This window comes from Stenella coeruleoalba, assembly GCF_951394435.1.
Source record: "Stenella coeruleoalba genome assembly, chromosome: 4".
Taxonomy (NCBI): Eukaryota; Metazoa; Chordata; class Mammalia; order Artiodactyla; family Delphinidae; genus Stenella; species Stenella coeruleoalba.
The window spans coordinates 63,940,287-63,968,170 of record NC_137149.1 but is presented as its reverse complement, the minus strand read 5'-3'; the positions used below and the strand labels follow the sequence as shown (position 1 = coordinate 63,968,170).

The 27,884-nt window shown below is 37.2% G+C and overlaps 2 protein-coding genes and 1 pseudogene across 9 annotated transcripts in view; 1 reads left to right on the top strand and 2 right to left on the bottom strand.

Annotated features, from left to right (window-relative positions):
- The window catches only part of LOC307185216 (SCAN domain-containing protein 3-like), a 546,171-nt gene that overhangs the window by 4,684 nt on the left and 513,603 nt on the right, over nucleotides 1-27,884 (bottom strand). The window lies entirely within an intron of this gene.
- The window catches only part of PDS5A (PDS5 cohesin associated factor A), a 128,497-nt gene that overhangs the window by 26,841 nt on the left and 73,772 nt on the right, over nucleotides 1-27,884 (top strand). For all 7 annotated transcript variants that reach the window (XR_013827909.1, XM_079919093.1, XM_079919094.1 and 4 more), the window contains exons 3-5: nucleotides 22,330-22,533; nucleotides 23,611-23,697; nucleotides 24,230-24,327. Coding sequence is in view for 6 of the 7 variants with exons in the window: in XM_079919093.1 (XP_079775219.1) it covers nucleotides 22,330-22,533; nucleotides 23,611-23,697; nucleotides 24,230-24,327 (389 nt within the window). In the remaining variant the exon portion in view is untranslated. The remainder of the gene's footprint in view (nucleotides 1-22,329; nucleotides 22,534-23,610; nucleotides 23,698-24,229; nucleotides 24,328-27,884) is intronic.
- Nucleotides 6,883-8,992, bottom strand: LOC307185794 (proline-rich protein 11-like; annotated as a pseudogene). The gene has a single exon. The product of its transcript is annotated as a proline-rich protein 11-like (transcript).

Genomic DNA, 27,884 nt, shown 5'->3' with positions numbered 1-27,884 from the left:
CTGTTGCCGGACCCCCAGGCTGGGAAGCCTGATGTGGGGCTCAGAACCTTCACTCCAGTGGGAAAATTTCTGTAGTATAATTATTCTCCAGTTTGTGGGTCGCCCACCCATGGCTTTGGGATTTGATTTATCGTGATTGTGCCCCTCCTACCATCTCATTGCAGTTTCTCCTTTATCTTTGGACATGGGGTATCTTTTTTGGTGGGTTCCAGTGTCTTCTATCAATGGTTGTTCAGCAGTTAGTTGTGATTTCAGTGCTCTCGCAAGAGGAGGTGAGCACAAGTCCTTCTATTCGGCTGCCTTCCACAGGGGTCTGTGATGAGAACTTTATACACCATATTAATTGGTGTTGCTTTGCAGTAAGTTTTGAAATCAGGAAATGTGAATCCTCCTACTTTGTTCTTTCTCAGGATTAACTATTCTGCATGAACTTTAGAATCAGCATGTCACCTTCTACAAAGAAATCAGCTTGGATTCTGATGAGGATTGCATTGAATCTATATATCAGTTTGGGGACTGTTGCCATCCTAACAATGCTAAGTCTTCTAGTCCATGAACGTGGGATGTTTCTTCATTTATTTAGATCTTTGACTTCTTTCAACAGTGTTTGTAGTTTTCAGAGTATAAGTTTTACACTTCTTTTGTTGAACTTATTCCTAATATAATTTATTCTTTTAATGCTATTGTAAATGGAATTGTTTTCTTAATTTCATTTTCAGATTTTTCACTCCAAGTATTTAGAAATTTAATTGATTTTTGTATATTGATTTTGTATTATGCAACTTTGCTAAACTTATTAGTTCTAATTGGTTTTAATAAATTCCTTAAGAGGAGTTTTTATGTGCAAAATCATGTAATCTGTGAATAGAGATAACTTTACTTCTTTTCTAATAGATGCCTTTTATGTCTTTATCTGTCCAGCTGCCCTGGCTAGAACCTTCAGTATAATGTCAAACAGGAGTGGTGAAAGCAGACATCCTTGTCTTGTTCTTAATCTTAAGCATCCAGTTTTCCACCTTGAAGTATGATATTGACTGTGGATTTTTCATGAATGCCCTTTATCTTGCTGAGGAATTTCTCTTCTATTCCTAGTTTCTTGAGTATTTTTATCATCAAAGGGTGTCAGATTTTGTGAAATGCTTTTTTGCATCTATTAAGCATCATGTGATTGTTGTTTTTTATTCTACTGATATAATGTATTACATTAATTGATTTTCAAATGTTAAACCAACACTGCATTCTTGGCATAAATCTCACTTGGTTATAATAGAATTCTTTTTATCTGTTGAAGATTTGGTTTGCTAGTATGCTGTTGAAGATTTTTGCATCCATAGTCATAAGAGATACTGGTCTGTAGTTTTCTTGTGATTTTTTTGTCTAGTTTTGGTATCAGGATAATACTGACTTCATAAAATGAGTTGGAAGTGTTTTACCATCTTTCATTGTTGGGAAGACTTCTGGGAAAATTGGTATTCTTTACATGTTCAGTACAATTCAGCAATAAAGACATCTGGGCCTGGGCTTTTCTTTGTTTCTAGTTTTTGATAATTCAGTCTCTTCCTTTGTTATAGGTTTATTCATATTTTCTTTTTTTTTTTTTTTATGTGGTACACGGGCCTCTCACTGCTGTGGCCTCTCCCGTTGCGGAGCACAGGCTCCGGACGCGCAGGCTCAGCGGCCATGGCTCATGGGCCCAGCCGCTCCGTGGCATGCAGGATCCTCCCGGACGGGGGCACGAACCCGTGTCCCCTGCATCAGCAGGCGGACTCTCAACCACTGTGCCACCAGGGAAGCCCTCTATTCTTTTTTAATTGGAGTATAGTTGATTTACAATATTATGTAAGTTTCAGGGATACAACAGTGATTCACAAATTTTAAGGTTCTGTTTCTTAAGTCAGTTTCAGTAGTTTGTGTCTTTCTAGAAATTTATGCACTTCATCTAAGTTATCTAATTTATTGGCATATAATTGTTCATAGAATTTCTTTACAATCCTTTTTGTTTCAGTAAAATCAGTAGTAATAGACCCTCTTTCATTTCTGAATCTAGTAATTTGAGTCTTCTCTCTTTTTTCTTGGTCAGTCGAGCTAAAAGTTTGTCCATTTTGTTTGTTTTCAAAGAACCAGGTTTTGGTTTTCCCTTTCTCTAGCAGTCATCAAGTTCTTCTGGGCAGAAGTATTTTGGGGCAACTGATAATAGGGAGACTTTGCCCAATTCTGCTTCTCTGCCACTATCTAGTCTTTCCCACTGTACCCCTTTTTATCTTGCCCCTAGGGAGGGAATTTCCCTGTACTTACTATTGCTTATTTTCTGGCTCTCACTGCTTGAACCATAATTAATTCCATCTGTTTTTTACATATATATATATATATATATATATATATATATATATATATATACACATATATACACACACACACACACACACTTTGCTTGAACCTCATTATTCCTTTCTTTCTTTTGTCCAAATCTTAATCCATTTAACCTTAAGGAAAGCCAGCTGCTTTTCATTGTGGGTTTTTCATTTTTTGTAGATTATATTCCATTATAGCTTATTAAAAAATATTGTATAATTCCCTGTGCTATACAGTTGTTGTTGCTTATATATGTTACATATAGTAGTTTGTATCTGTTGTTTGTATCAGTATCTGTTAATCCCATACTCCTGATTTCTCCCTCCCCCACCTCTCCTCTGGTAACCACAAGTTTGTTTTCTATGAGTCTGTTGCTGTTTTGTATATAGATTCTTTTTAGATTCCACATATAAGTGATATCATATAGTCTTCGTCTTTCTCTGATTTATTTCACTAAGCATAATATTCTCTAGGTCCATGCATGTTGCTATAAATGACAATATTTCATTCTCTTTTATGGCTGAATAATATTTCTCTGTGTGTGTGTGTGTGCACGTGCGTGACATCTTCTTAAGCCATTTGTCTGTTGATGGGGACTTGGGTTGTTTCTGTGTCCTGGCTATTGTAAAGGGTGCTGCTGTGAACATTGGGGTGCATGTATCTTTTCAATGTTCTGAGTAAAAAGACCTTAAATTATGATTGATCATTTTAAGAATAGAGCAAATGATCCACCTTTATCAAGGAAAGGAAAGTTAGAAAACCGAAAGTTAAATTAATATATTAAAGGCATCTATTAAGCAGCCATGTACCCCCGTCTACATTCTCTACCATAGTCTTCACCTAACTACGTTGTGAGAAAAGTAGGCTTTATGAGCTGGCCTGGGAACATAACCACATATAGTAGTTCTAGCGCTATAATATAGTGTAGTTTCTATAGTATACTCTCTATATATGTATATATTTTATTTTTCTCTAGTCATTTTGGATAACCACTCATATTATACTATACTATATATAATGTATGGATTAAGAATGGTAAGAGGTAGGTAAGAGTGATTAGCCACACAGCCTGGATTTGAATTTTTATGCCCTTGAGCAAATTACTTAGCTTAAGTTTCTCATCTGTTAAATGGGTATGTTAATAATGCCTCCCACAAAGAATCATTGTATTATATGGGTTAATAGTACATTTAAGTTACTTGAAATATGCCCAGCACATAGCAAAAATCAGTAAATGTTAGCCATTAGTACTATTGCAAATAATTCACCTATTAAAATATGCTTTTTGAATTGCAGATTTTCTCTATGAGGATCAAACTGTAGAATAACATTGATTTGTGCCATGTTGCCATCACTCGTTTTGTCCTTCTGCCTCACAAGTACTCGGAATTAGAGAACATCTGTGGTTACAATAAACCAAAAGTCAAAACCTCTGAAGCCTCAGTGAAAGTGTCAGACCCTCAGTATTTTAGGACCTTAAGAATTTCCCTTAAAGCTAAAAATAGCTTCCATGATGACTGTCTCTTTTACAGTCAGTGTCCAGGTTATTTTTAGAATCCTAGTATTCAGGGTATTTTTAGAACTCTAGCAGTACCAGCTTATCTTGAAGGTGGAAATAAATGGAGTAAAACATTTCTTGTAATTCAGAAACTTTCAGGAATCTTTGTGAAGTGTAGTTTTGTAGTATATGCTTGTTAAATGGTTTGGGGCTGATAGAATGAGTCTTTAAAATGTAATTTGGTTTAGCTCTTGGGAAGAGTATAGTGAAATGTGTAGCATCTAACTTTTCTATACCACACAATTTAGGTATGAAATAATAACCTTGTCTCATTAAAGAATAGTGACCTTGACTAAGTATATGAGTAACAAAACAAATTGTATCTTCAAGTAGGCTCTATTGGTTTATTAGAAAAATAGGTTATTGAGTTTTTTCCATAGAGTAACTCAATTTGTTAAAATTGAAGTAGCTGTATTGATACTCTGTTGTTTGTTTGTTTTTTGGATTTGACCCATAAGAGAGATCATATGGTATTTGTCTTTCTCTGTCTGACTTACTTCACTTAGTGTCCTCTAAGTCTATCAGTGTTGTTGCAAGTGGCAAGATTTCATTCTTTTCTAATGGCTGAATAATATTCCATACACACACACACACACACACATATATACACACATATGTATGTATACAGAGTCTACAATTTCTTTATCCATTCATCCATTAGTGGACATTAGGTTGTTTCCACATCTTTGCTATTGTAAATAAAGTTGCAATGAACATGAGGTTGCATCTATCTTTTCGAGTTAGTGTTTTTGTTTTCTTTAGATAAATACCCAGAAATGAAATTGCTGGATCATATGATAGTTCTATTTTTAATTTTTTGTTTTATCTTAATATTAGCACTTAGTCTTGAAATATATATTGATTGCATAGCTATTGACAAATCAGAATTTTAGGGAGATTTCTGTTCTCAGACTTGATCAACCACTGAAGTCTAGAGCGTGTCAAAAAGTACACTAATAGGTTTCATTCCTTTAGAAAGTATGCATTTATATCTTACTTTATAAGACAAATGTAGAGCCCTTAGGAGATTACAATCTTCTTGAGGACACATAATTTTCATACTAATAACTGCAGCAAGGAGACACTGTAAGATAATTGCTTTGTAATTGGTATAGTGTTTTCAGTTCAAAGGAGTCAGTGATTCCTTCAGACTAGAGTGAGTCAAGCAGGGCTTCAAGAAGAGGAAGCAGAATTTGGGCCAAAATTTTAAGAGCAGGTAAGATTTTTTTTTTTTTGTGGTACACGGGCCTCTCACTGTTGTGGCCTCTCCTGTTGCGGAGCGCAGGCTCGGCGGCCATGGCTTACGGGCCCAGCCGCTCCACGGCATGTGGGATCTTCCCGGACCGGGGCATGAACCCACGTCCCCTGCATCAGCAGGCGGACTCTCAACCACTGCGCCACCAGGGAAGCCCTAGAGCAGGTAAGATTTTAATAAGAGTACTGAGGGGTAGAAGCAATTCTATGACATATTCACATATTTTTTCACCAAGTGTTGAACTCTTTCCTATGCAAAGCTGTAAAGATACTCAGGATGCTTTTTGAAGATAATGAATAAACCTAGTTTGATTGGAGTGGAGAGTGGAAATCAAAATAACATTTTATATTTACATACTATAAATATATACATTTATATATATAAATATATATACACATACCTACACATAAAGGTAAGATAAAATTATAAATTGATTATGGATGTGTTTTTTTTGTATGTTTGCTTTTGCGGTACGCGGGCCTCTCACAGTTGTGGCCTCTCCCGTTGCGGAGCACGGGCTCCGGACGCGCAGGCCCAGCGGCCATGGCTCACGGGCCTAGCCGCTTCGCGGCATGTGGGATCTTCCCAGACCGGTGCACGAACCTGTGTCCCCTGCATCAGCAGGCGGACTCTCGACCACTGCGCCACCAGGGAAGCCCTGATTATGATGTTTTAAATGCCATAAGGTATTATCAGTGGGAAACCATTGTTCTATTGGAGTGACATTAAAATAGATGTTTTAAGAGTAACTTAGAAGCTCTGGGTTTGATTTTGAGACTTAAAGAGACTAAAATCGGGTGTGATGTAATAAAGGCCTAGAGTATGGAGCATTAGAGTATTAATACAGTTTTATCAACTGTTACTAGTATGAAGGTAACTTACTTTTGAGAAGAGTAGTCTGGGCACTTAAGAATACTGAAGTTTTCTTAAAAGGAATTTACAATGTAGGTACAATGGAAAAACATTCTATGTTTTTTTAATTAATTAATTTAATTTTTTGGTTATGCTGGGTCTTAGTTGCAGCAGGCAGGCTCCTTAGCTGTGGCTCCAGGGCTCCTTAGTTTTGGCTCGCCAGCTCCTTAGTTGCAGCATGTGGGCTCCTTAGTTGCGGTATGTGAACTCTTAGTTGCAGCATGCGTGCAGGATCTAGTTCCCTGACTAGGGATTGAACCCGGGCCCCCTGCATTGGGAGCGCGGAGTCCCATCCACTGTACCACCAGGGAAGTCCCACGGTATTCTAATTTTTAAGGTCACATTGGAGTTTTTGCTTCAAGTTCTTTTGGAACAGTTAGGATTGAATGGGGGATGGTTTTACTTCTTAATTGCTTATAGGGAACAGAAATAAAATCTAGAGGGTCTGGTTTTTTTTTATTAAGTTTGCAGCACTTAATGAGTGCATGAGCTTTACAGGCTGAAATACTTTGCTTTTCAATTACCTGAGAATACCCAAGATGAATGGGCACCAGGTTATTTTCTTTTTTTTTTTTTGCGTTACGCGGGCCTCTCACTGTTGTGGCCTCTCCCGCTGAGGAGCACAGGCTCCGGACGCACAGGCTCAGCGGCCATGGCTCACGGCCCCAGCCACTCCGCGGCATGTGGGATCTTCCCGGACTGGGGCACGAACCCGCGTCCCCTGCATCGGCAGGCGGACTCTCAACCACTGCTCCACCAGGGAAGCCCCAGGTTATTTTCTTAATGTCATAACTGCACCTATAGAGTAAAAATTAGAGTTATCTAGTTAACTTGAATAACCTCCCCAACCTAAATTGGGTAGTTCCAGGATAAACATCACTTTCGGGATTGCATTTTCCCATCTGTTCTATTATTGATCATATAAACTAGAAAATATCCTAACACTCGCTTTCTACTACTGTATGGGCTCCATACATACTTTAATTCTTCGAATGAATTATATATTAACATAATTACTTATACATACTACATTAAAAAGAGATTGGGGTAATATTATCTGTATATTTTATGGATCATCATATGGAGTCACGCAGAGGTGGCATCAATTTTGTTCATCAAAGCTGCTTGTAGAAAGTGGCAGAGTTTGAGTTGGGCTTCTAGGGTGAGCCAGCTGAAACTTTCTCTTCAAGGCCTGGGTCATTACTGGGGTCAGCCCAGTTCCTGTTTCCATATTTTCTTTATTGGTAAGTGGAGTTCCACCTGGGCTCCTCTCTACATCGACTTTTCTGAGTAGTTTCCGCAGATCTAACTGGCTTTTACCAGGAGTAATGAAGACATTGTAACTCGAGTTGATAACACTTTGGACTTTCGTTTCAGGGAAACGCACTGCAGGTCAGAGACAGTAACTAGTGGATTCTGTGCCTTTGGTGATGGTACAAGCTTCCTCCTTTCATCAAAACTCTGTGTCTTCTTTAATTTCACAGTCAGTAGATCTTTAACTGTTATCTGCATGGGTCCACTTTTTTTTAATGGTCCAGCCTCAAGTGCTTTAGTGAGATCAGATTTTCTGAGCAGCAAAGGTGCTGTCAGTGGTGGAGGCAGAGGCGGAGGCAGGGGCGGAGGAAAAGATGACTGGATGGCTGTCACAGTGAGGCAGGAAGTACAGCCCCGGAGTCTCCAGGGGTGGTTAGAGCACATGCAGGCACATTTGTAAGTTTACCACGCATGTGACACATCTGACCACAGCTTGGACAGGAAGAATTTTCTGAGACGGCCTTCAGTGCTTCCTGGAGCTTGCGTAATTCATTTCCCAAAATGAGAAACCATTGTTTTAGACTATGAAGTTCTTGGTGGCAGGATGGTGTCTTTCAATACTTCCAAACTCCGGGCCATGCAGTTCTGAAACCAATTGTATGTAGACCATACTCTATTTGTCCGAAGTTTTACTGAATCTTTAAAACTGGGAAATTTGAAGTTCCAGGATGGTCTTAGCCAGCTTCTGCTAAGGGGTGTATCTGTTGAAGGAATAACCACTCTTTCTGTTGACGGTGGCGGAGGGGGAGGTGTAAGTAGCTTAGACTGAAAGTGAGAGGCTTCTTTTCTTTTGAAAAATCTTTTTGCTTTGGCTTTTAGCTTTATTCTTTGTTGCTTGAACTTGGGCATGGTTTTAGGCTAAGAGTCCAGGGATTCGATGGAGTCCCGGCAGTGGTATCTCCCTCGCCATAAAGAAAAATTCAAAAAATAAAATTAAATTAAAAAATCAAGACATACTATTAATGTGATAATTTAGTCACTATGTCACTTGAACTTTGAGCTTTAGGCCCCAAAGTTGCTCTGATGTGAACACACTTCTAAAATTATCATCAAATGTGTATTAGGTAGACTTAAAATTTTTGTAATTGTGTTTTTTGTTTTTTGGACACACCGCACGGCTTACGGGATGTTAGTTCCCCAACCAGAGATCGAATCCATGCCCCCTCCAGTGAAAGCACGGAGTCCTAACCACTGGACTGCCAGGGAATTCCCTAATTTTTGTAGTTCTAATGGCTTATGCATTAACTATACCCCTGCCTCGCCTGCTTCTCTCAGGTTTCACCTCAAATGTATATTAGATAAAAGGATTTATGTTAAAAATAATTAGGTGAAACCGGAAAGGAGTGCATATTGGCAAATAGCTCAGTGCTCATTCTTTTTTTAATAAATTTATTTTATTTTATTTATTTTTGGCTGCGTTGGGTCTTCGTCGCTGCGTGCGGGCTTTCTCTGTTGCAGCGAGTGGGGGCTCTTCTTTGTTGCGGTGCGTGGGCTTCTCTTGTTGCGGAGCACGGGCTCTAGGTGCATGGGCTTCAGTAGTTGTGGCACACGGGCTTAATTGCTCCGTGGCATGTGGGATCCTCCCAGACCAGGGCTCGAACCCGTGTCCCCTGCATTGACAGGTGGTTTCTTAACCACTGTGCTACCAGGGAAGTCCCTCAGTGCTCATTCTAATCTGGCAGTCCATGTATATATTTACAGAGTGAAGCACCATATTAATATAAAACTATAAGGCTTATTTAACTCCAAAACTTACATGTTTTCATGTGGATTTTATTTTTGTTCTTGAAAGGTTAGTGTACATGTAGAGATTGTCTGAACTAGTCAGTTTATTCATAATTCAGCAATTACTGAGCACTGTGTATAAGGCATAGTTTTATAGATTCTGGTACTACATAAATGAATACATTTTATTGCCTTTGCAAAACTTAAGTCTAGTGCAGGAAAGACAGAGAATAAGCAAGTAAAATATGAGAAAAATGTTGATAACGTAAAAGCATGTGAGAATTAAAATGGTGTCCTGGAAACTATTAGATTAGTAATCTTGAGACCTGGATTTAATTATCAGTCCTAGACCGGCCATTAACCCACTGTATTTCTTCAATTAACAATCCCCCTCCCTACACCTTCTCTTTTTTTTTTTTTTTTTTGACTAAATCACAAGTCTGTTCAATTATTTATTTCTTTATTTTTGGCTGTGTTGGGTGTTCGTTGCTGCGCACAGACTTTCCCTAGTTGTGGCAAGCGGGGGCTACTCTTCGTTGCCATGCGTGGGCTTCTCATTGCAGTGGCTTCTCTTGTTGCGGAGCACAGGCTCTAGGTGCGTGGGCTTCAGTAGTTTTGGCACGTGGGCTTAGTAGTTGTGGCTCACAGGCTCTGGAGCGCAGGCTCAGTAGTTGTGGCGCACGGGCTTAGTTGCTCCACGGCATGTGGGATCTTCCCAGACTAGGGCTCGAACCCATGTCCCCTGCATTGGCAGGCGGATTCTTAACCACTGCACCACCAGGGTAATCCCCTTCTCTTATTTTTAAATGGAAAATTTCTGAAGTCTTTACATTATCTAAAATATGATTAGGGAATTCCCTGGCGGTCCTGTGGTTAGGACTCCTCGCTTCCACTGCAGGGGGCATGGGTTTGATCCCTGGATTAGGAACTAAGATCCCACATTCTGCATGCCAGGTGGTGGCCCTGTCCCCCAAAGGTGATAAGATTAGCTCCTTTAAAAGGAATCTAAGATTCTTATGATACATGTAATTTTTTTTTAACTTTTCCATTTTTCATTATGGAAAAACTTCAACAAAAACAACAGTGAAGAAAAGAGAATAATGAACTCCTGAAGCAAATCTCAGATAGCATTTCATTACTATTTCAGAATGTATTCCTAAAAAATAGGGCACTATATTTAAAAAAAAATCATACTATGATTATCATACCTAAAAATTTATTATTAGCTATTATTATAATTAAAGTAGCCATTAACTATTTTATTAAATGCATATACATATATTATGGTGGGTCTTGTGTGTGTGTATATATTTATATGTGAACATATAAAAAGTACATAGAGTTTAACAAGTAACTATAAAGTGAACATATGAACAAAGAAATAGACTGTCAACACCTTCAGAATATCATCAGCACCCCCAAAAGTCTAGTGTGTACCTCCCAGTCATAAACTTTTTCTTTCATAACCACTATATAAATGCAGTCTCTCTGGTTTTCTTATAGTGTCACTGTCTATGTACAAATCTCTAAAAATATAGTTTTCTCTAGTTTTAGCTTTGAATTTTATATGAATGGAATCATATAGTATGGTTCCTTGTGTATGCGTCTTTTTCAGTATTATGTTTGAGCTTCATCCATGTTATTGCTTATGTGTTTTTCAATTATTTTTATTGCTGTATACTAAGTACTCTATTGTACTACTTAACCAATCCTCTCTTGCCACTGACTTCTAGTTTTTTGGCTTTTACAAACAACATTGCTATGAATATACTTGTATGCATGTTCTATTGTACATGTACAGGCTGCTTTAGGGCATAGACATAGACATTGGTGAAATTGTTGGGCCATTGGGTGTGCATGTCTTTTACTTGCCGAAAACACCAAAGTGGTTGTAATTAACAATGAATGAGAGTTTTCATTTTCTATGTTGGACTTTTAAAAGTTAATTTTTACCAGTGAGGTTTTAAAGTTCTGTTACTTTACTGTTTTTCCCCCAAGACAGTGCCTTTTTAAAAAAACAGCTGTATTGAGTTATAATTGAAGTACAGTAGGTTGCACATGTTTGAAGTAGATACTATAATATATATCTAGTCTAGTCTTTGTTACCAGTTCTTAGCAGGGAGCTTCAAAAACCCTTGCAACTTCCTGAGTGATAGGAGTATCTTTGTTATGTTAATGAGGTGACTCTTGACCCCCTTCCTGGAGAGCTTCAGGAAGGGACTGGTCAGCAAAATGTTGGAGATTTGGAATTTTCAGCCAACTGGGAGAAGTGGGGGGGAGGCTAGTGACCTAGCTCAATGAAATGATAATGAATGAATGAATGAATTATTCCCACATAAGGAAGCCCAGTAAACCTCTGGAAACCAGGAGGAGCTTCCTGGTTGATGAACACATTGATGTGCCAGGAGAGTATTGTGTCAGATCCACCAGGAAAGAACATGGAAGTTATTCATCCCTGCCTTCTCTCCCCAAGATCTTGACCTATGCGTCTCTTCTGTTTAGCTGTTCCTGAGTTATGTCCTTTATAATAAACCTGTAATCGTAAGTATAATGCTTTCAGCGAGTTCTGTGAGTCATTCTAGCAAATTACTGAACCTGAGGGTATTGTAGGAAACCCTAAAGTCATAACTGTCCTATCACAAATGCAGGCGGCCCCCAGGACTTGCATGTGTCATCTGAAGTGCGGGGAGTTTTGTGAAGGAATTTTTTGCTCTTTAACTTGCGGGGTCTGTGCTAACTCCAGGTAGTTAGTGTTAGAACTGAATTGAAATGTAGTACATCCAGTTGGTATCAGAGAGTTGCTGTCAGGGCAAAACAATTTGACAAGTTTTGACGTACATATATAGCCTTGAAACCATCATCACAATCAAGAAAATGAATGGATCTATCTCCCCCATATGTTTCCTTGTGTCCTTTTTTTTTTTTTTTTTTTTTTTTTGCGGTATGCGGGCCTCTCACTGTTGTGGCCTCTCCCATTGCGGAGCACAGGCTCAGCGGCCATGGCTCACGGGCCCAGCCGCTCCGTGGCATGTGGGATCTTCCCGGACTGGGGCACGAACCCGTGTCCCCTGCATCGGCAGGCGGACTCTCAACCACTGCGCCACCAGGGAAGCCCTCCTTGTGTCCTTTATTAATCTACCCTGCTCCCCATTTGTGTCTGTCTTTTTTGGCTCTGAACACAATGGAATTCCCAATTAAATTGGGAATTATATTCCCAATGGAATACTTCTCAGCACTTAAAAGGAATGAATTACTGATATGTACAGCATGAATGGATCTCAGATGCATTATGTTAAGTGATAGAGCTAGATCCAAAGAGCAATGTACTGTGTAACTCCATTTATGTGATATTCTGGAATCACAGAATATCACAGATCAGGGGTTGCCAGACAGCACAGATCAGGGGTTGCCAAGGGCTAAGGAAGCAGCTGAGGGTTGACTTCACAGGGACACAAAGGAACTTTTTAGGGTGATGAAGTAGTCTATGCCTTGATTGTAATGTTGGTTACACAACTGTGTATTTGTCAAAATTCGTAGAATGGGACACTAAAAAGTGAATTTTATGTAATTTAACCTCAATAAACCTGTCTTTTAAAAAAAAGGTAAAAAGATTGGAAGAATTTGCTAATGCAGATCATAAGTTACAGTGGCAGTATTTCAAGCAAAGTGGACTTTAGAACAAGTGATAGTGCCAAGGATAAGAAAAGATACTTGATAATAATAAAGGGGTCACTGCAGTAAGAAAATACAACAGTATATACCTAATAACAGCTTCCACATAGCTGAGAAATTAACAAGTACACATGGAAATTTCAACACTCCTCTTTCAGTAATTGATTAAACAAGTAGGCAGAAATCAGTAGGGTTGTAGAAGAGTTAATGTACCAATGCACTTGACCTAATTGACATTCCATTCAATAACAGCAGAAATACACATTCTTTTCAAGTGCACATGAATCATTCACTAAGACAGATAGCCCATGTGGTGGGCCATTGAACAAATTTCAATACATTTAATATGATTCATGTTACATACAGGGATAATATCACAGGGAGTTTAATGAGAAATTAGTAAGAAAAGATGTCCAGAAAATACCCCAAATATTTGGAAATTAAACAGTATATTTCTGAGTAATACATGAATAAAAGAAGGAATCACAAGGAAAACTAGAAAATATTTTGAACTTCGTAGCAGTGCTTATTGAGAAATTTATTTTGATAAGCATTTAAATGTTCATATTAGACGAGAACAATCTAGAATCAGTGATAGGCTTCTACCCTGAGAACCTAGGAAAAGAACAGCAAATTAAACCTAAAGAAAGTATTGGGTTGGCCAAAAAGTTAGTTTGGTTTTTTCTGTTAAGATGGCTCCAGTAGCGCTTAGTTGTCTTTAACTTCCTTTGAAACAATTTTGTTAGATTGTATTGTGACAGCTGTCATATCAGTGTGCATTAAAAAAAAAAAAATCTTATCAAAATTGGTGAATTTTTGTGTAGCCATTTTAACATTGAAGATGGAAGAAAAACAACATTTTCAGCATATTATGCTTTATTATTTCAAGCAAGGTAAAAACGCAACTGAAATGCAAAAAAAGCTTTGTGCAGTGTATGGAGAAGGTGCTGTGACTGATTGAATGTGTCAGAAGTGGTTTGCAAAGTTTCCTGCTGGAGATTTCTTGCAGGTAGACCAGTTGAAGTTGATAGCGATCAAATGTAGACATTAATTGAGAACAATTAACGTTATACCATGTGGGAGATAGCTGACATACTCAAAGTATCCATGTCAAGCGTTGAAAATCATTTGCATGAGCTTAGTTATGTTAATTGCTTTGGTGTTCAGGTTCCATGTAAGTTAAGTGGGGGGTAGGGGGGGGTGGGAACCTTTCGGCCGTATTTCTGCATGCCATTCTCTATTTAAACGTAACGAAAACGTTCTGTTTTTAAAACAAATTGTGACGGGCGATGAAAAGTGGATACTGTACAATAATGTGGAATGGAAGAGATTGTGGGGCAAGCGAAATGAACCACCACGAACCACGTTAAAAGCTGGTCTTCATCCAAAGAAGGTGATGTTGTGTATATGGTGGGATTGGAAGGGAGTCCTCTATTATGAGCTCCTTCCAGAAAACCAAATGATGAATTGCAACAAGTACTGCTCCAAATTAGACCAACTGAAAGCAGCACTTGACGAAGAAAAGCATCTGGAATTAGTCAACAGAAAACGCATAATCTTCCATCAGGATAACACAAGACTGTGTTTCTTTGATGACCAGGCAAAAACTGTTACAGCTTGGCTGGGAAGTTCTGATTCATCTGCCGTATTCACCAGACATTGCACCTTTGGATTTCCATTTATTTTGGTCTTTACAAAATTCTCTTAATGGAAAAAATTTCAATTCCCTGGAAGACTGTAAAAGGCACCTGGAACAGTTCTTTGCTCAAAAAGAGTAAAAGTTTTGGGAAGATGGAATTATGAAGTTGCCTGAAAAATGGCAGAAAGTAGTGGAACAAAAGGGCGAATACGTTGTTCAATAAACTTCTTGGTGAAAATGAAAAATGTGTCTTTTATTTTTACTTTTAAAACTGAAGGAACTTTTGGGCCAACCCAGTAGAAAGCAGGACATAGTAAAGGTAAGAATGGGGATCAATCAAATAGAAAATGCGCAGACAGTAGACAAAACTAATAATGCCAAATTTGGTTCTTTGAAAAGATAATAAAATTGGCAAAACCGCTGTTAGATCAGGTTTCTCCACCTTGGCTCTGTTGACTTTTACAGCCTGATAATTGTGGGGAGCTGTCCTATCCCTGGTCTCTACCCCTAGATGCCAGTAGAGCCCCTTTTCCCAGTTGTGACAACTAAAAATGTCTACAGACATTGGCAGATATCCCCTGGAGGTGGGTGGCAAATTCACGCCTCCTCGAGACCACTACATTAGAACAACCAAGATAAAAAAGGGGGGGCAAGGGGGAAAAAATAAAAAGTAAAAAAAAGAAAGAAGACAAAAATTAGCAATATCAGTGAAAAAAGAAACATCAGTTTAGATTTTATAGTCATTAAAAAGGTAATAAAGGCATATTATAAGCAAGTTAATGCTAGTAAATTCAGTATCCTAAATGAAATAGATATATTTCTGGAAAAATGCAAATTACCAAAACTGACTTAAGATGAAATAGAAAACCTGATAGCTTTATACTGATTTTAACTATTATACATTGCAGGTGATAACTGGTCACTTAGCTTTTGGCAGATGTTGTGATTGATTATCACTCCTGCTCAAGGTCAAGAAATATTCACTTAGGAGCTACTCTGTGCTAGGCAAAGGGCTAGGCACTCAGTGTACAGTTTTTGTTTTTGTTTTTTGCCGCTCCACACAGCATGAGGGATCTTAGTTCCCCAACCAGGGATGGAACCTGTGCCCCCTGCAGTGGAAGAGCAAAATCTTAACCATTGGACCGCCAGGGAAGTCCCACCTTATACTGGTTTTATTTTATTTTTAAAATTTTATTTATTTATTTTTGTCTGCATTGGGTATTCGTTGCTGCGCGTGGGCTTTCTCTAGTTGTGGCGAGCAGGGGCTATTCTTCATTGCGGTGTGCCGGCTTCTCATTGTGGTGGCTTCTCTTGTTGCGGAGCACAGGCTCTGGGCGCGTGGGCTTCAGTAGTTGTGGCACGTGGGCTCAGTATTTGTGGCTCAAGGGCTCTAGAGCACAGGCTTAGTAGCTGTGGTGCACAGGCTTAGTTGCTCTGGGGCATCTGGGATCTTCTCGGACCAGGGCTCGAACCTATGTCCCCTGCATTGGCAGGCAGATTCTTAACCACTGCACCACCAGGGAAGTCCCTTTATACTGATTTTAGAAACTAGATTTGCAACTAAAAACTTTCCCACAAATAAAGACCCTGATGACTTCATTGATGAATTCTATTAAACACTTAAGGAAAAAAGCATACTAGTCCGACACAAACTAAGCGAACAGGAAGAGTGAACACTTCCAGCTCACTTTATATGGCCAATATTACCTTGATACCAAAGCAAAACATATTACAAGAAAAGAAATCTGCAGACCAAGAGCCTAAATGAACAACAAAATATTAGCAGGGGAGATCCAGCCAGCCAAACCAAACAAACCAAAAATAGGAAAAACAAAAAAACCCCACCGCACACATGCGAAACATAGTGCACCCCCAATGACCACCATGTCAGGTTTATTCCAGGAGTGCAAATTTGGTTTAATATTTGAAAATCAGTCAATTTATTTGCACATATTAACACTAGTGTAAATTGGGAAAAACATGTTATCATCCCTACAGATGTGGGAAAAGTATCTGAAAAAAAATTTCATAAAAACTAACAGCACCTTAGGAATAGAAGGTAAAACTTTCTCAACCTGATAAAAAGGCATCTACAGAAACCCATTAACTTAATATGTAATGGTGAAAGACTGAATGCTTTCTAAGATCTCAAAAGAGGCAAAAATGTCTGCTCTCACTTTTGTTCAGTATCGTGGTTTTGCTAGCACAGTAAGGAAAAGAAAAGGCATACAAATTAGAGAAGATAAAATTAAACTGTCCTTTTTTGTTAATGATATTGCATTTATAGAAAATCCTGAGAAATGCATAAACAAGCTACTAGAACCAGTAAAGCTGTGTAGCAGTGTGAAAGGCTCAGTATGCAAAAATTGACTGCCTATATGTAATAGGAACCAGCAATTGGAAAATGCAAAGTTTTTAAAATTCGCAGTAGCATCCATAAGGTAAATAGTTGGAAGTAACAAAATATAAAAGACCAATACACTGAAAACTACATAATAAATGCTGGAAGACATTTTTTTCCACTCAACAAACTTTTATTGAGTATATGTCAAACCAAAGTCTTCGTGCCAAAGGTATAGAAATAAACAGGGTGCAGCCATAGCCCTAGGAGAGACAATAAATAGGAAAGCAGAAAGCACAGTGAGATAAGCATTGTGATGGAAGTGCAACATAGAGAGTATCCTTCCAGAAGGATGCAGTGATTGTCCCAATATTCAGTCAGTCTGGAAGAGAAAAACCTAAATCAGTGGAGACATATACCATATTTGTGGATCAGAGAACGCAGTATTATTAAAATGTCAGTTCTCTTACCATTGTTTTCCGTTGCATGTCCTTGGCCACCAATGGGATTTAGTCCCCCATTTTTTTGACTATTTGGGTTTCTTTCAAAAAGTGCTTAGTCTAGCAAGTCATTTGTCCATTTTACAATTGGCTTTTCTCTTCCTTACTGAATTGTAGGAGTTCTTTACATATATTTAGATAGGTTCTTTGTTGGTTATGCGTGTCACAAGTATCTACTTTCATTAAGTGGCATGTCTTTTTGAAAACTTTAGTGATATCTTTGATGAATGCACATTAACTTTAGTTTATGGAAAGAATCAATCCATAGCTAGTGCTTTTTGTGTCTTGATTTAAGAAATCCTTCCTGCTCAAGATCATAAAGATATTCAATTTTTTTTTTGCTGCATTGGGTCTTCATTGCTGCGTGCAGGCTTTCTCTAGTTGCGGCGAGTGGGAGCTCCTCTTCCTTGTGGTGCATGGGCTTCTCATTGTGGTGGCTTCTCTTGTTGCAGAGCACGGGCTCTAGGTGCGCGGGCTTCGGTAATTGTGGCACGCAGACTCAGTAGCGTTGGCACACGGGCTTAGCTGTTCTGCGGCATGTGGGATCTTCCTGGACCAGGGCTGGAACCTGTGTCCCCTGCATTGGCAGGCAGATTCTTAACCAATGTGCCACCAGGGAAGTCCCTCTTATTATGAATTTATTTATTTATTTTTGGCTGCGTTGGGTCTTTGCTGCTGTGCACAGGCTTTCTCAAGTTGCGGAGAGTGGGGGCTATTCTTCCTTGTGGTGCACGGGCTTCTCATTGCGGTGGCTTCTCTTGTTGTGGACCGTGGGCTCTAGGGGCGCGGGCTTCAGTAGGTGTGGCACACGGGCTCAGTAGTTGTGGCTCGTGGACTCTACAGCTCAGGCTTAGTAGTTGTGGTGCATGGGCTTAGTTGTTCCGCAGCATATGGGATCTTCCCGGACCAGGGAATGAACCTGTGACCCCTGCATTGGCAGGCGGATTCTTAACCACTGCGCCACCAGGGAAGTCCCCCTCTTAATTTTTAAAAACTTTCTTAGGTGTCCCTTTCAAATTTTGATTTTTATCCCACTGGGAATTAATTTTTTTTGGTAGGTTCTAAAGTGGTCTGTTTTTACCATTACTTTTGGGCTTGGAAAATGTTATTGATATTTTCTGTGGTATGGTTTAGGAGTATGTGCTATAAAAATCCTCATTAACATTTTGAAGGCTCTCTGGATTTTAATGATGTTCAGTTTATTGAATATTTTCTTCATAATCTTTTATAACTAATTAAAGAAAACTAAGTATAAAAGAAATGGCAAAACAGCTTTTCAGAATAATTTGTCTACCTGAAAAGTTGACTGTGCTGACATTTTTCCTTTGAAATATTTCTAACAATTTGTAGATTGCTGATTTGGGGACCACATAGACACGTTTTGCTTGTCCCTCACAATGGTATGAACTTTTTGGAGTTGCTGAAATTCTCAAGTCGGATGATTTCACTTAACCTTTTATTGTGTCCTGATCAACTGAATGATTTTGCAGTACTAGGTCTGCATTCTCACCTGGCAACAATTAGCTGAAACCAGCTCTTGTCTTTGGATGGGGCATGTGCTCTCCATTTCTCCGAAGTGGTTATTTCCATTTCCCTCCCCTTGAGTTGTGACCCCTGCTATAGACCTATGTTTAGACTATATTTACTTAAAAATTCTAAACAAATTTCGAGCAACAGACATAATATACTGATTGTCTAGAACTGATGAAGTTTTTTGCCAGAATGGTAGGGACATATGGATCATATTTTTAAAAATATACATGATATATATTATCAGAGTAGATGTTAAAAAGACATTTCATGAATTTAAAAAAATTTTATTGAAGTATAGTTGATTTACAGTGTTGTGTTAATTTCTGCTGTACAGCAAAGTGATTCAGTTATACATATACTTTTTCATATTCTTTTCCATTATGGTTTATCACAGGATATTGAATATAGCTCCCTGTGCTATACAGTAGGACCTTGTTGTTGATCCATTCTATATAAACTAGTTTGCATCTGCTAATCCCAAACTCCCAATCCTCCCCCACACAAAGCTTCCTAGCTTTTATGAGGGGTAGCAATGGTTTACAAACGTATTTTAGTCTTAAGGTATTGTACTGCCCAAATACAGAAGGTCAATATATAAAGCTAATGAAAAGCCAGCTGCTCAGAGGCAAGCAACTGAGAGACCCTGGGCATGTGCCCGTCACACCACTCCTTTTGGCTGTCTTGTTGCCTCTACCAGGGCTACTAGGAACCTCAAAGTTGGAACATGGTTGAAACAGCTGTTCTGGAAAATCTCCCAAGTAGCTCAAGTCATATTGGAAACTTGCACCCGAAACCTTAAAAACAAAAGTTCGTTTTACCTAATCAAATTGCGTCCTTATAATTTTGTAATATTTCAGACATTCATAGGGAATAATAAGACAAACATTTATGTACCTACCACTCACCTTTATCAAATCTTAACATTTTACTTCGTTGCTTTGGTTTTTTTATTTTAATTGGAGTATAGTTGATTTACAATGTTGTGTTTCTGTTGTATAGCAAAGTGAATCAGTTACACATATTACATATATCCACTCTTTTTTTAGATTCTGTTCCCATATAGGTCATTACAGAGTATTGAGTAGAGTTCCTTGTGCTACACAGTGGGTCCTTACTAGTTATCTGTTTTATATATAGTAGTGTGTATATGTCAATCCCAATCTCCCAATTTATCATTCTCCGCCTTTCCCCCCTGGTAACTATAAGATTGTTTTCTACATCTGTGACTCTATTTCTGTTTTGTAGAGAAGTTCATTTGTACCATTTTTTTAGATTCCACATATAAGTGATAATCATATGATATTTGTCTTTCTGCATCTGACTTCACTCAGTATGACAGTCTCGGTCCATCTGTGTTGCTGCAAATGGTATTATTTTATTCTTTTTTTGTGGCTGAGTATTATTCCATTGTATATATGTACCACATTTCTTTATCCATTCCTCTGTCAATGGCATTTAGGTTGCTTCCATGTCTATTGTAAACAGTGCTGCAGTAAACATTGGGGTGCATGTATCTTTTCAAATCGTGGTTTGCTCCGGGTCATGAATTTTAATGTTCTTTCAAAAAAAAAGTTTGCAAGCTTACTATGTGCCAGTCGTGTTCTAGTCATTGAGGATACAACTGTTAACAAAACAGATAAAAATTCTTTTCCTGACAAGAGTTAGGTGAAAGAAACAAATGACTTCTAAAACTGGAAAACATTTTTCTCAGCTATATGTTAATGTTAAAATCAAGTGGAATAAACACAAATATTTCAAAACATGTTAAAAGAAATAAAGCTCTGGATGAAGTAATAGTAGTGTAATAAATAATAATTTTAAAAAGAACATCTGGTCCTTGGGAATTCGCTAGGATTCAAAACTTTCAGAAGGGAATGCACCACACACATTGTCATAAAATATAGACAAGTATAATATGAATGGCTTAACCTGGGAAAAACAACACAGATGTGGATGACTGTAAATCACTATGCCATATGCATTTCTGATTTAAAAGGTTTTAAAGTAGAATTAGAATACTTTATAAATGTGATTTTATTTCCATATTATTAACATCTCTATATCAAACTAGTGATGCACAGATAAAATCAGAAAATCAGAAGATTTTATATATTAAAATCAGAAAAAGAATAATACATCTTCCCCACCCCCGATTAATATTTAACATTTGTTAAAAAAATTTTTAAAAGACAAGTCTTATTTGGTGAACTTTCATTTCAACTATTAATATATGTATGTTCGTCCCATATCATGTGGTAAATGTGTTCTTTTTTAATTTTGACTTTTGATATAATTGCTGACTTGGAAAAGTTGCAAGAATAGTAGAGAGCTCCTGTATTCTCCAGATGTTGACTGTTTCCACTTTTACTGTTCCCTTCCTCCTTCCCCACCCCCAAGCTCTGTATGAGCACAAAGCCATTTATAATAAAATCACCGAATTCAGTTCTTTAAGATGCCATTCCTGACATTTGTATTTAGGCTCATAAGGAATAGTGATTTACAGTCATCCTCATCTGTGTTGTTTTTTCCAGGTTAGGTCATTCATACTATACCTGTCTATATTTTAGGACAGTGTATGTTATACATTAAAATTGGATTATAATTAGAAAACCAGTCAGTGGGATTTACTCTCATAACAGAATTAGGTGGAAAACATCACTTCAGTAGACACAGAAAAAAGTATTTGAAAAAACCCAGCACTTACGATAAAAAGTCTTGTCAAAATAGAAATAGAAGTACACCTTCAATATTTGAGAATGGTGACTGGTTAGGTGAAGTCTGATTTATTTAAAGAAGAATTTTGATGGCATGAGGAAATAATCATGATTGGATAAATGAATAAGGAATGACTATATGGTTATTTGCATCTTTACAGAGAAAACAGACCAGCATAAAATACACAAAAACATAAATAGTGGTTATTTTCTGGGGTTGAGAAATTATGGATTTTTTCATTATACTTTTTTTGCCTTTTAGAGTGATTCTAAAATGTGCATTTGTTAATTTTGAAACCATAAATAAGAACAGAGGTTATTTTATAATTAAGGCTTTTAATCAGAAGTACAACTACATAAAAATATTTAAACATGGCTTTCTATTGTGAATTGCAAAACCCATTAAAGTGTGAAATGAAATAGTTTTAAGGAGCCTAAATCAAGGCAGCTTTGATGATAAAATGTACAAGAAACATAATTGATGAGGTTGCAAAATAACAAATGATTTGCTTATCCATATGAAGCCATGAACTTTTTACCTGGGGCTAGATATAATATAATAACGAGAGTCTTTAGTTCTTCGTAAACCTGGTACAAATGCAGATAATGTATCTATCAGTAATCCAAAAGTTGGCATTTGTTCACGATTGGAATCTTTACTCGAATTCTTAAATGAAGATGTACAAAAATCGATTGTGAATCCTCTGATGGTAACTGATTGCTAGTCTGTGTTGTAATGGAGATGATTAAATATATATACTCCACTGGTTTCTAAATATCAAGAGTTGTATTTTTCTTCTATATATTTTTGCAGATGGTAGTCAAAACTTTTATGGATATGGATCAGGATTCAGAAGATGAAAAACAGCAGTATCTCCCACTAGCCTTGCATCTAGCATCTGAATTTTTTCTCAGGAATCCCAATAAAGATGTGCGTCTCCTTGTAGCATGCTGTTTGGCTGACATCTTTAGAATCTATGCCCCAGAAGCTCCATATACTTCCCACGATAAACTTAAGGTAAATACAATCTTTACAAAATTGGTTTACTTTTATAGTTTAGCTTACTACCCTTAGGAACATAGGTTTCATTTTAATCATCCTGTGACCGTAAGAAGATTATATCATAAGTTCTAAAACTAATTAATTATTCATTCAATTAATATTGCGTATCCACAAAAATGATTGGTATTTTTATGTGGCATTAAAAGGTATGGATCAAAACTAGTCCCTGTCTGCTCATATCTAACCTTCAGGAATATCCATCTGAAAGCCCAGATGGCTGAATTGAAGGGGGGATGGTGGATGAATGACACTTTTCAAAACAACTATATAACAGAATTTACACATTCAAATGACTGTTTTCCCCTGCAAGTTATATTATATGCAAAACTGTATGATCATCTTGATGGTTCTGCCTTTGTTAGAAATGTTTGAGGAACTCCTCTTTTGAGTTGATCTCTTGAGCTGATTTCGTATTTTGAATACTTTTATACTTTAATCCTTTGGATTGCTTTCTTTTAAATAGTCCTAAAATCAGTTTGTTCCATACTGATACTATTTGGGGTTAAAACTTCTAAAGAAAGCTTATTAAGAAATGGAGCACTATTGTTGTGGAAAGTACAACCCTTGGACCAGTCTATTATTGCTTTTGTTCCACACAACTTTGTAGTCACTCATCAAATTCAAAACTAGGTACTGAAAATTACTATTTAATTTGGGAAATTATAATGGGAGACTCATATCCAGGTACTTAAACTGAAGATAACTGCCATAATACAAGATGAAGATAGTGAATAAAGTTCTGTACTAGAAGGGTAGCAAGATATAGAACCTATGGTCCTCTCAGAATGAGAAAGCCTAAAGATTTGTGGCAGTAATAATCTTTATTTTTGCTTCTAAAGAATGTAATTTTAGGTGATTTGCTGTTTTCCAGATATTTTAAGTAATGGACTAGGCCAGTCCCAAGTCATTGGCTAAAGGAGAATTTTCTTTTATTGTCTATAATGGAGAATATATATTGTAGACTATTAGTGTATTGTGAATGTGACAAGTATTTGTATCTAAATTAATATGTTTTATCATTTTTTAAAACAGGACATATTTTTGTTTATTACCAGACAATTAAAGGGTTTGGAGGATACAAGGAGCCCGCAGTTTCATAGATACTTTTATTTATTAGAGGTAAACAAATTTTATTTAATAAATATCACATTATTTCATGTTGTAGAAAATTCTTTATAGTAACTTTATAATGTAAAATGAATCTTTTGTTTGTTTGTTTTATACTAAGCCCACTTAAGAAAATGTCATTTACAATCTTTTTTTTTGCTCCTCATATCCTGAAAAGATAAAGCATATTTCACTGGCAAAGCTGTTATATTATTTGAAACTTTATTTTTATATTTCTGTTTTTATTCTTTTCTAATCCCAAAAGAGATTAAGTTGAATTAATTTTCACTGTGCCCTATATTTTGTACGTATATATGCGTTACTAGCCTCTGACAGTATTTTTCAATTAGAGAAGGTTAATACCAGCAGATACGTCTTTTTAAAGATCAGAGTACGACTGTTTAAACAATTGTAATTTTATATGTTGGGCCATTATAAGTTTTACTATAGATTTATAATTCTAAAAATTAAATTTTATTAATGAGCTTGCTTTTGTGTAACTTTTATGTATGTGTAAATAATTTTATTTATTTATTTATTCAAGAATTTAGCTTGGGTTAAATCATATAACATCTGCTTTGAATTGGAAGATTGCAATGAAATTTTTATTCAGCTTTTTAGGACTCTCTTCTCAGTGATCAAGTAAGTTATTTTTTAAGCATCTCTGTCTCTTTTTCTTGCTCTATGTATTAAAGTATCATGTACTGTGCATTTACACTAAGATCTTTTAGTTAAAAGGAAATGTTTTCCTTAGAAGAGTTAACATAAAAAGGAAAATAAATTCTGTTGTCTGAAACCTGCCTTTGTCCTTATATTACCATTTTAAATAATGGTGTCAATTGTATAGGTTGACTCTTGTAAAGCAAGCGGTATGAGACCTTATATAATGAAGTACTAACTGATGAGGTGGAAATTTTAAGTATTGTAAGTATCATTAGTGAGTACTGGGAGGCATAATAGCTCAGCGGTTAAGTATACTGACTTTGATATCTTCTCATTTTACAGCTAAAAAAAATCGTAAGCATTGCTCTTTCCTTATAGAAATAGGGACATTCATGTACAGAGGAGTTTGGTGGCTTGCCGGGGCACAAATTGCTGAACAGGAGAGCCAAAACTGATTTCAATCCAGTGTTTCATTCTGGGGGGGGGGGGGTGTGTGTGTGTGGGGGGGGGGGTGTCTGTGTGTAGTAAACCAAGCATTGTTATGAGATGTGTTCTGCAACATTACATTATATGCAAACATAATATATGTCAAATATATTTTAAATTTTCTAGTAGCCACATTAAGAAAGGTAAAAAGAAACAAGTGAAATTTATTTAAATAATATACTTGGGCTTCCCTGGTGGCGCAGTGGTTGAGAGTCCGCCTGCCGATGCAGGGGACATGGGTTCGTGCCCTGGTCCAGGAAGATTCCACCCACATGCCGCAGAGCGGCTGGGCCCGTGAGCCATGGCCGCTGAGCCTGCGCGTCCGGAGCCTGTGCTCCGCAACGGGAGAGGCCACAGCGGTGAGAGGCCTGCGTACCGCAAAAAAAAAAAAAAAAAAAAAAAATATATATATATATATATATAATAATAATAATATACTTTATTTATTTCATGTTATCCAAAAGCATTATTATTTCAACATAAGGCTCTCTATTCAGACTTTATCTTCAGTAGCCAAGTGGCTGTTGGATAACAGCTTCTGTATTGGACAGCACATTTCTAAAGTTTTCTGTAGATTTCTTATGAATACTTTAACATATTTTTCTTTTCCTTAGATAGAATGGTAGGAAGAGAATTAACCAGAAATAAACAGGAAAGGACTGGACCAACCTGGTCTAGTGATAGAAGCTTATAAAAAAACTGCATGAGAAAAAGCTTCCTGTGGCAACTAACTGAAGGCCCTTAAATAAAAGATAAAATGTATAAACTTTACCTTTGTGTTACTTAGCTTTTGCTGCATAACAAAGTAACCCACAACTTGGTAGTTTAAAACAGATTCCATTTTATTTTGCTCATGATTCTGCTTGTCAGTTCTTCCTCTCTGGGCTGGACTTGCTCCTGTATTTGCAGTCAGTTAGCAGGACATCTGGCAGTTGGCTGAGGTAATAGGACAACTGGGTCACGTGTCACTCTCTTGTCATCCAGCAGGCTAGTTCAGACCTCTTCTTATGCTGACTGGGTTTCAAATGTAGCAAGAAGGGCACACCCCACCACACAAGCACTTTTTAAGACCTCTGCATACTTCATGTTTACTTATATTTCATTGGCCAAGCAAGGTTCATAGGCAAGCCCAGATGCAAAGGTTGGTTAGATAGACTCCATATTTTGTTGGACAGAGCAGCGTTTTAAAGGCTTGTGCATAAGAGATGGGAACAGTTTGTGGCCATTGTTTGCACTCTACCACATATTTGCAGTTTTTTCTTTTAATATTAAAATCACCAACAAAATGAAAAAAAAAAATGCCTGACTTGTCATTCTGCCCATTTTGTGACCTTGGTTATCCACTTAAGTCCGCTTCCCACTCTGCAGTTATACTTCTTTCCTCTATTACTTTTACGTACAATCCTATCAATATTTTTCTTTACTGACTCTGAAGATCTAAGTTTATTGTTGACCTAATTATCTAATTGAAAGAATTCACAATGAGGTATCAGTAAATAAAGGACTTGCCTTTTGATAGAGTTTATTGATTTGTATTTACTGACACATTCACCATATATCTGGTATTCTTCATTCCTTCGCATATATGCAGATTTCCACCTGGTATTATTTTACTTTACTCTGAGGGACTTCCTTTAACATTTCCTATAGTTCAGGGCTACTGTTGATAGAATTCTTTCAGTTTTTATATGCCTGAAAAAGTCTTTTATTCCACCTTCATTTTTCAAAGTTATTTTCATGGTATGAATTTCAGGTTAATAGACTTTTCTTTTTCTCTTCAGTACTGTTAAAGATGTTTCCTGCATCTTTCTCTGGCTTGCATTGTTTCTAATGATAAGTTTTGTCATTTTAAATCTTTGTTCCTCTGTAAATAATGTATCTTCTTTTTCTCTACCCACCTAAGATTTTCTCTATTACTGGTTTTAAACAGTTTGATTTTGATGTCCCATTGTGGGTGGAGCTCGTAGAGGATATGTGGGTTTACCCTTCTGATTACTCTACTAGATGCCCTGTAAGTTATAAGATTTTCCACTGTAGTTGGAACATGCACATTGTTAAGACCTGTGTGAATTCCGGGAATTATTCCCTCCACGCCTTTCAGGTGGTACCTTCCCCAAACTCAAGAAATTTCCTCACCTGCGTGTGCTGATCACTAAGCACCTGAAGACTCGGGGAGGGGGGTACCCTCTGTGAGCTTGCTCTCTGAGTAGCTCTCTCCCCTCTGGTATTCTGCCCTGCAAGCTATAGTCACCCCAGACTCAGGAAAACCATTAGACTCTGCTAGTATCTTCTCTTCCCATACTGAAGCCTGGAAACTTTACCAAGTAGGAAAAGTAAGCTGCGAAAATTGTTCCCTTGTTTCAGCAGCATGTGTATAATGTCTGAAAACTGTTATTTCTTATATTCTGTCCAGTTTTTTAGTTGTTCAAGTAGGAGAGTAAATCTTACCCCTATTATTGAAGCTTGGGCTGGAACTTGTGGAAATAATTTTTAAGTCCATTTTTCATTTATCTTTCCTTCACTCCTTTCCTATCCTCAAGTGCATATGGATCTGAGAGCCATATACTCTCTTCATTCTTTTGCATCAAGCTGAATATCTGTTCTTCTTCACCCCCTACCACACACACACATCCCACTATATAATTGATCTTTCACAATCTTGGCCTGTAGTAAACAAGATATTTAAGAGAGGATATGCAAGAGGGGGTATCTTTCTAAAAGGGGTATTTTTCTGCCTTGTAGAAAACTGTGTCTCTAACGATGGGACAATTTTTCTACCAACTTTATAAATTTTTTCATCTTTGATTTTACAACTAAGTGTCCAACAGGTGTATTATACATTATTTCAAACTAATTTTTAAAAAATTATAGGTAAGAAATACATAAATGAAATAACATTTAGTCTTAATTTAAACTTCCCTGTGTCTGTAGTAGTACAACTAAGTTATATTATCTTGATTTGTCTTTGCATATGTATTCTGATAAATGTGAAAATGGATAGGTCAAGTCTTTATTTAAGATGCAGTCAGAGAGGGAGAAACCTAGATGCT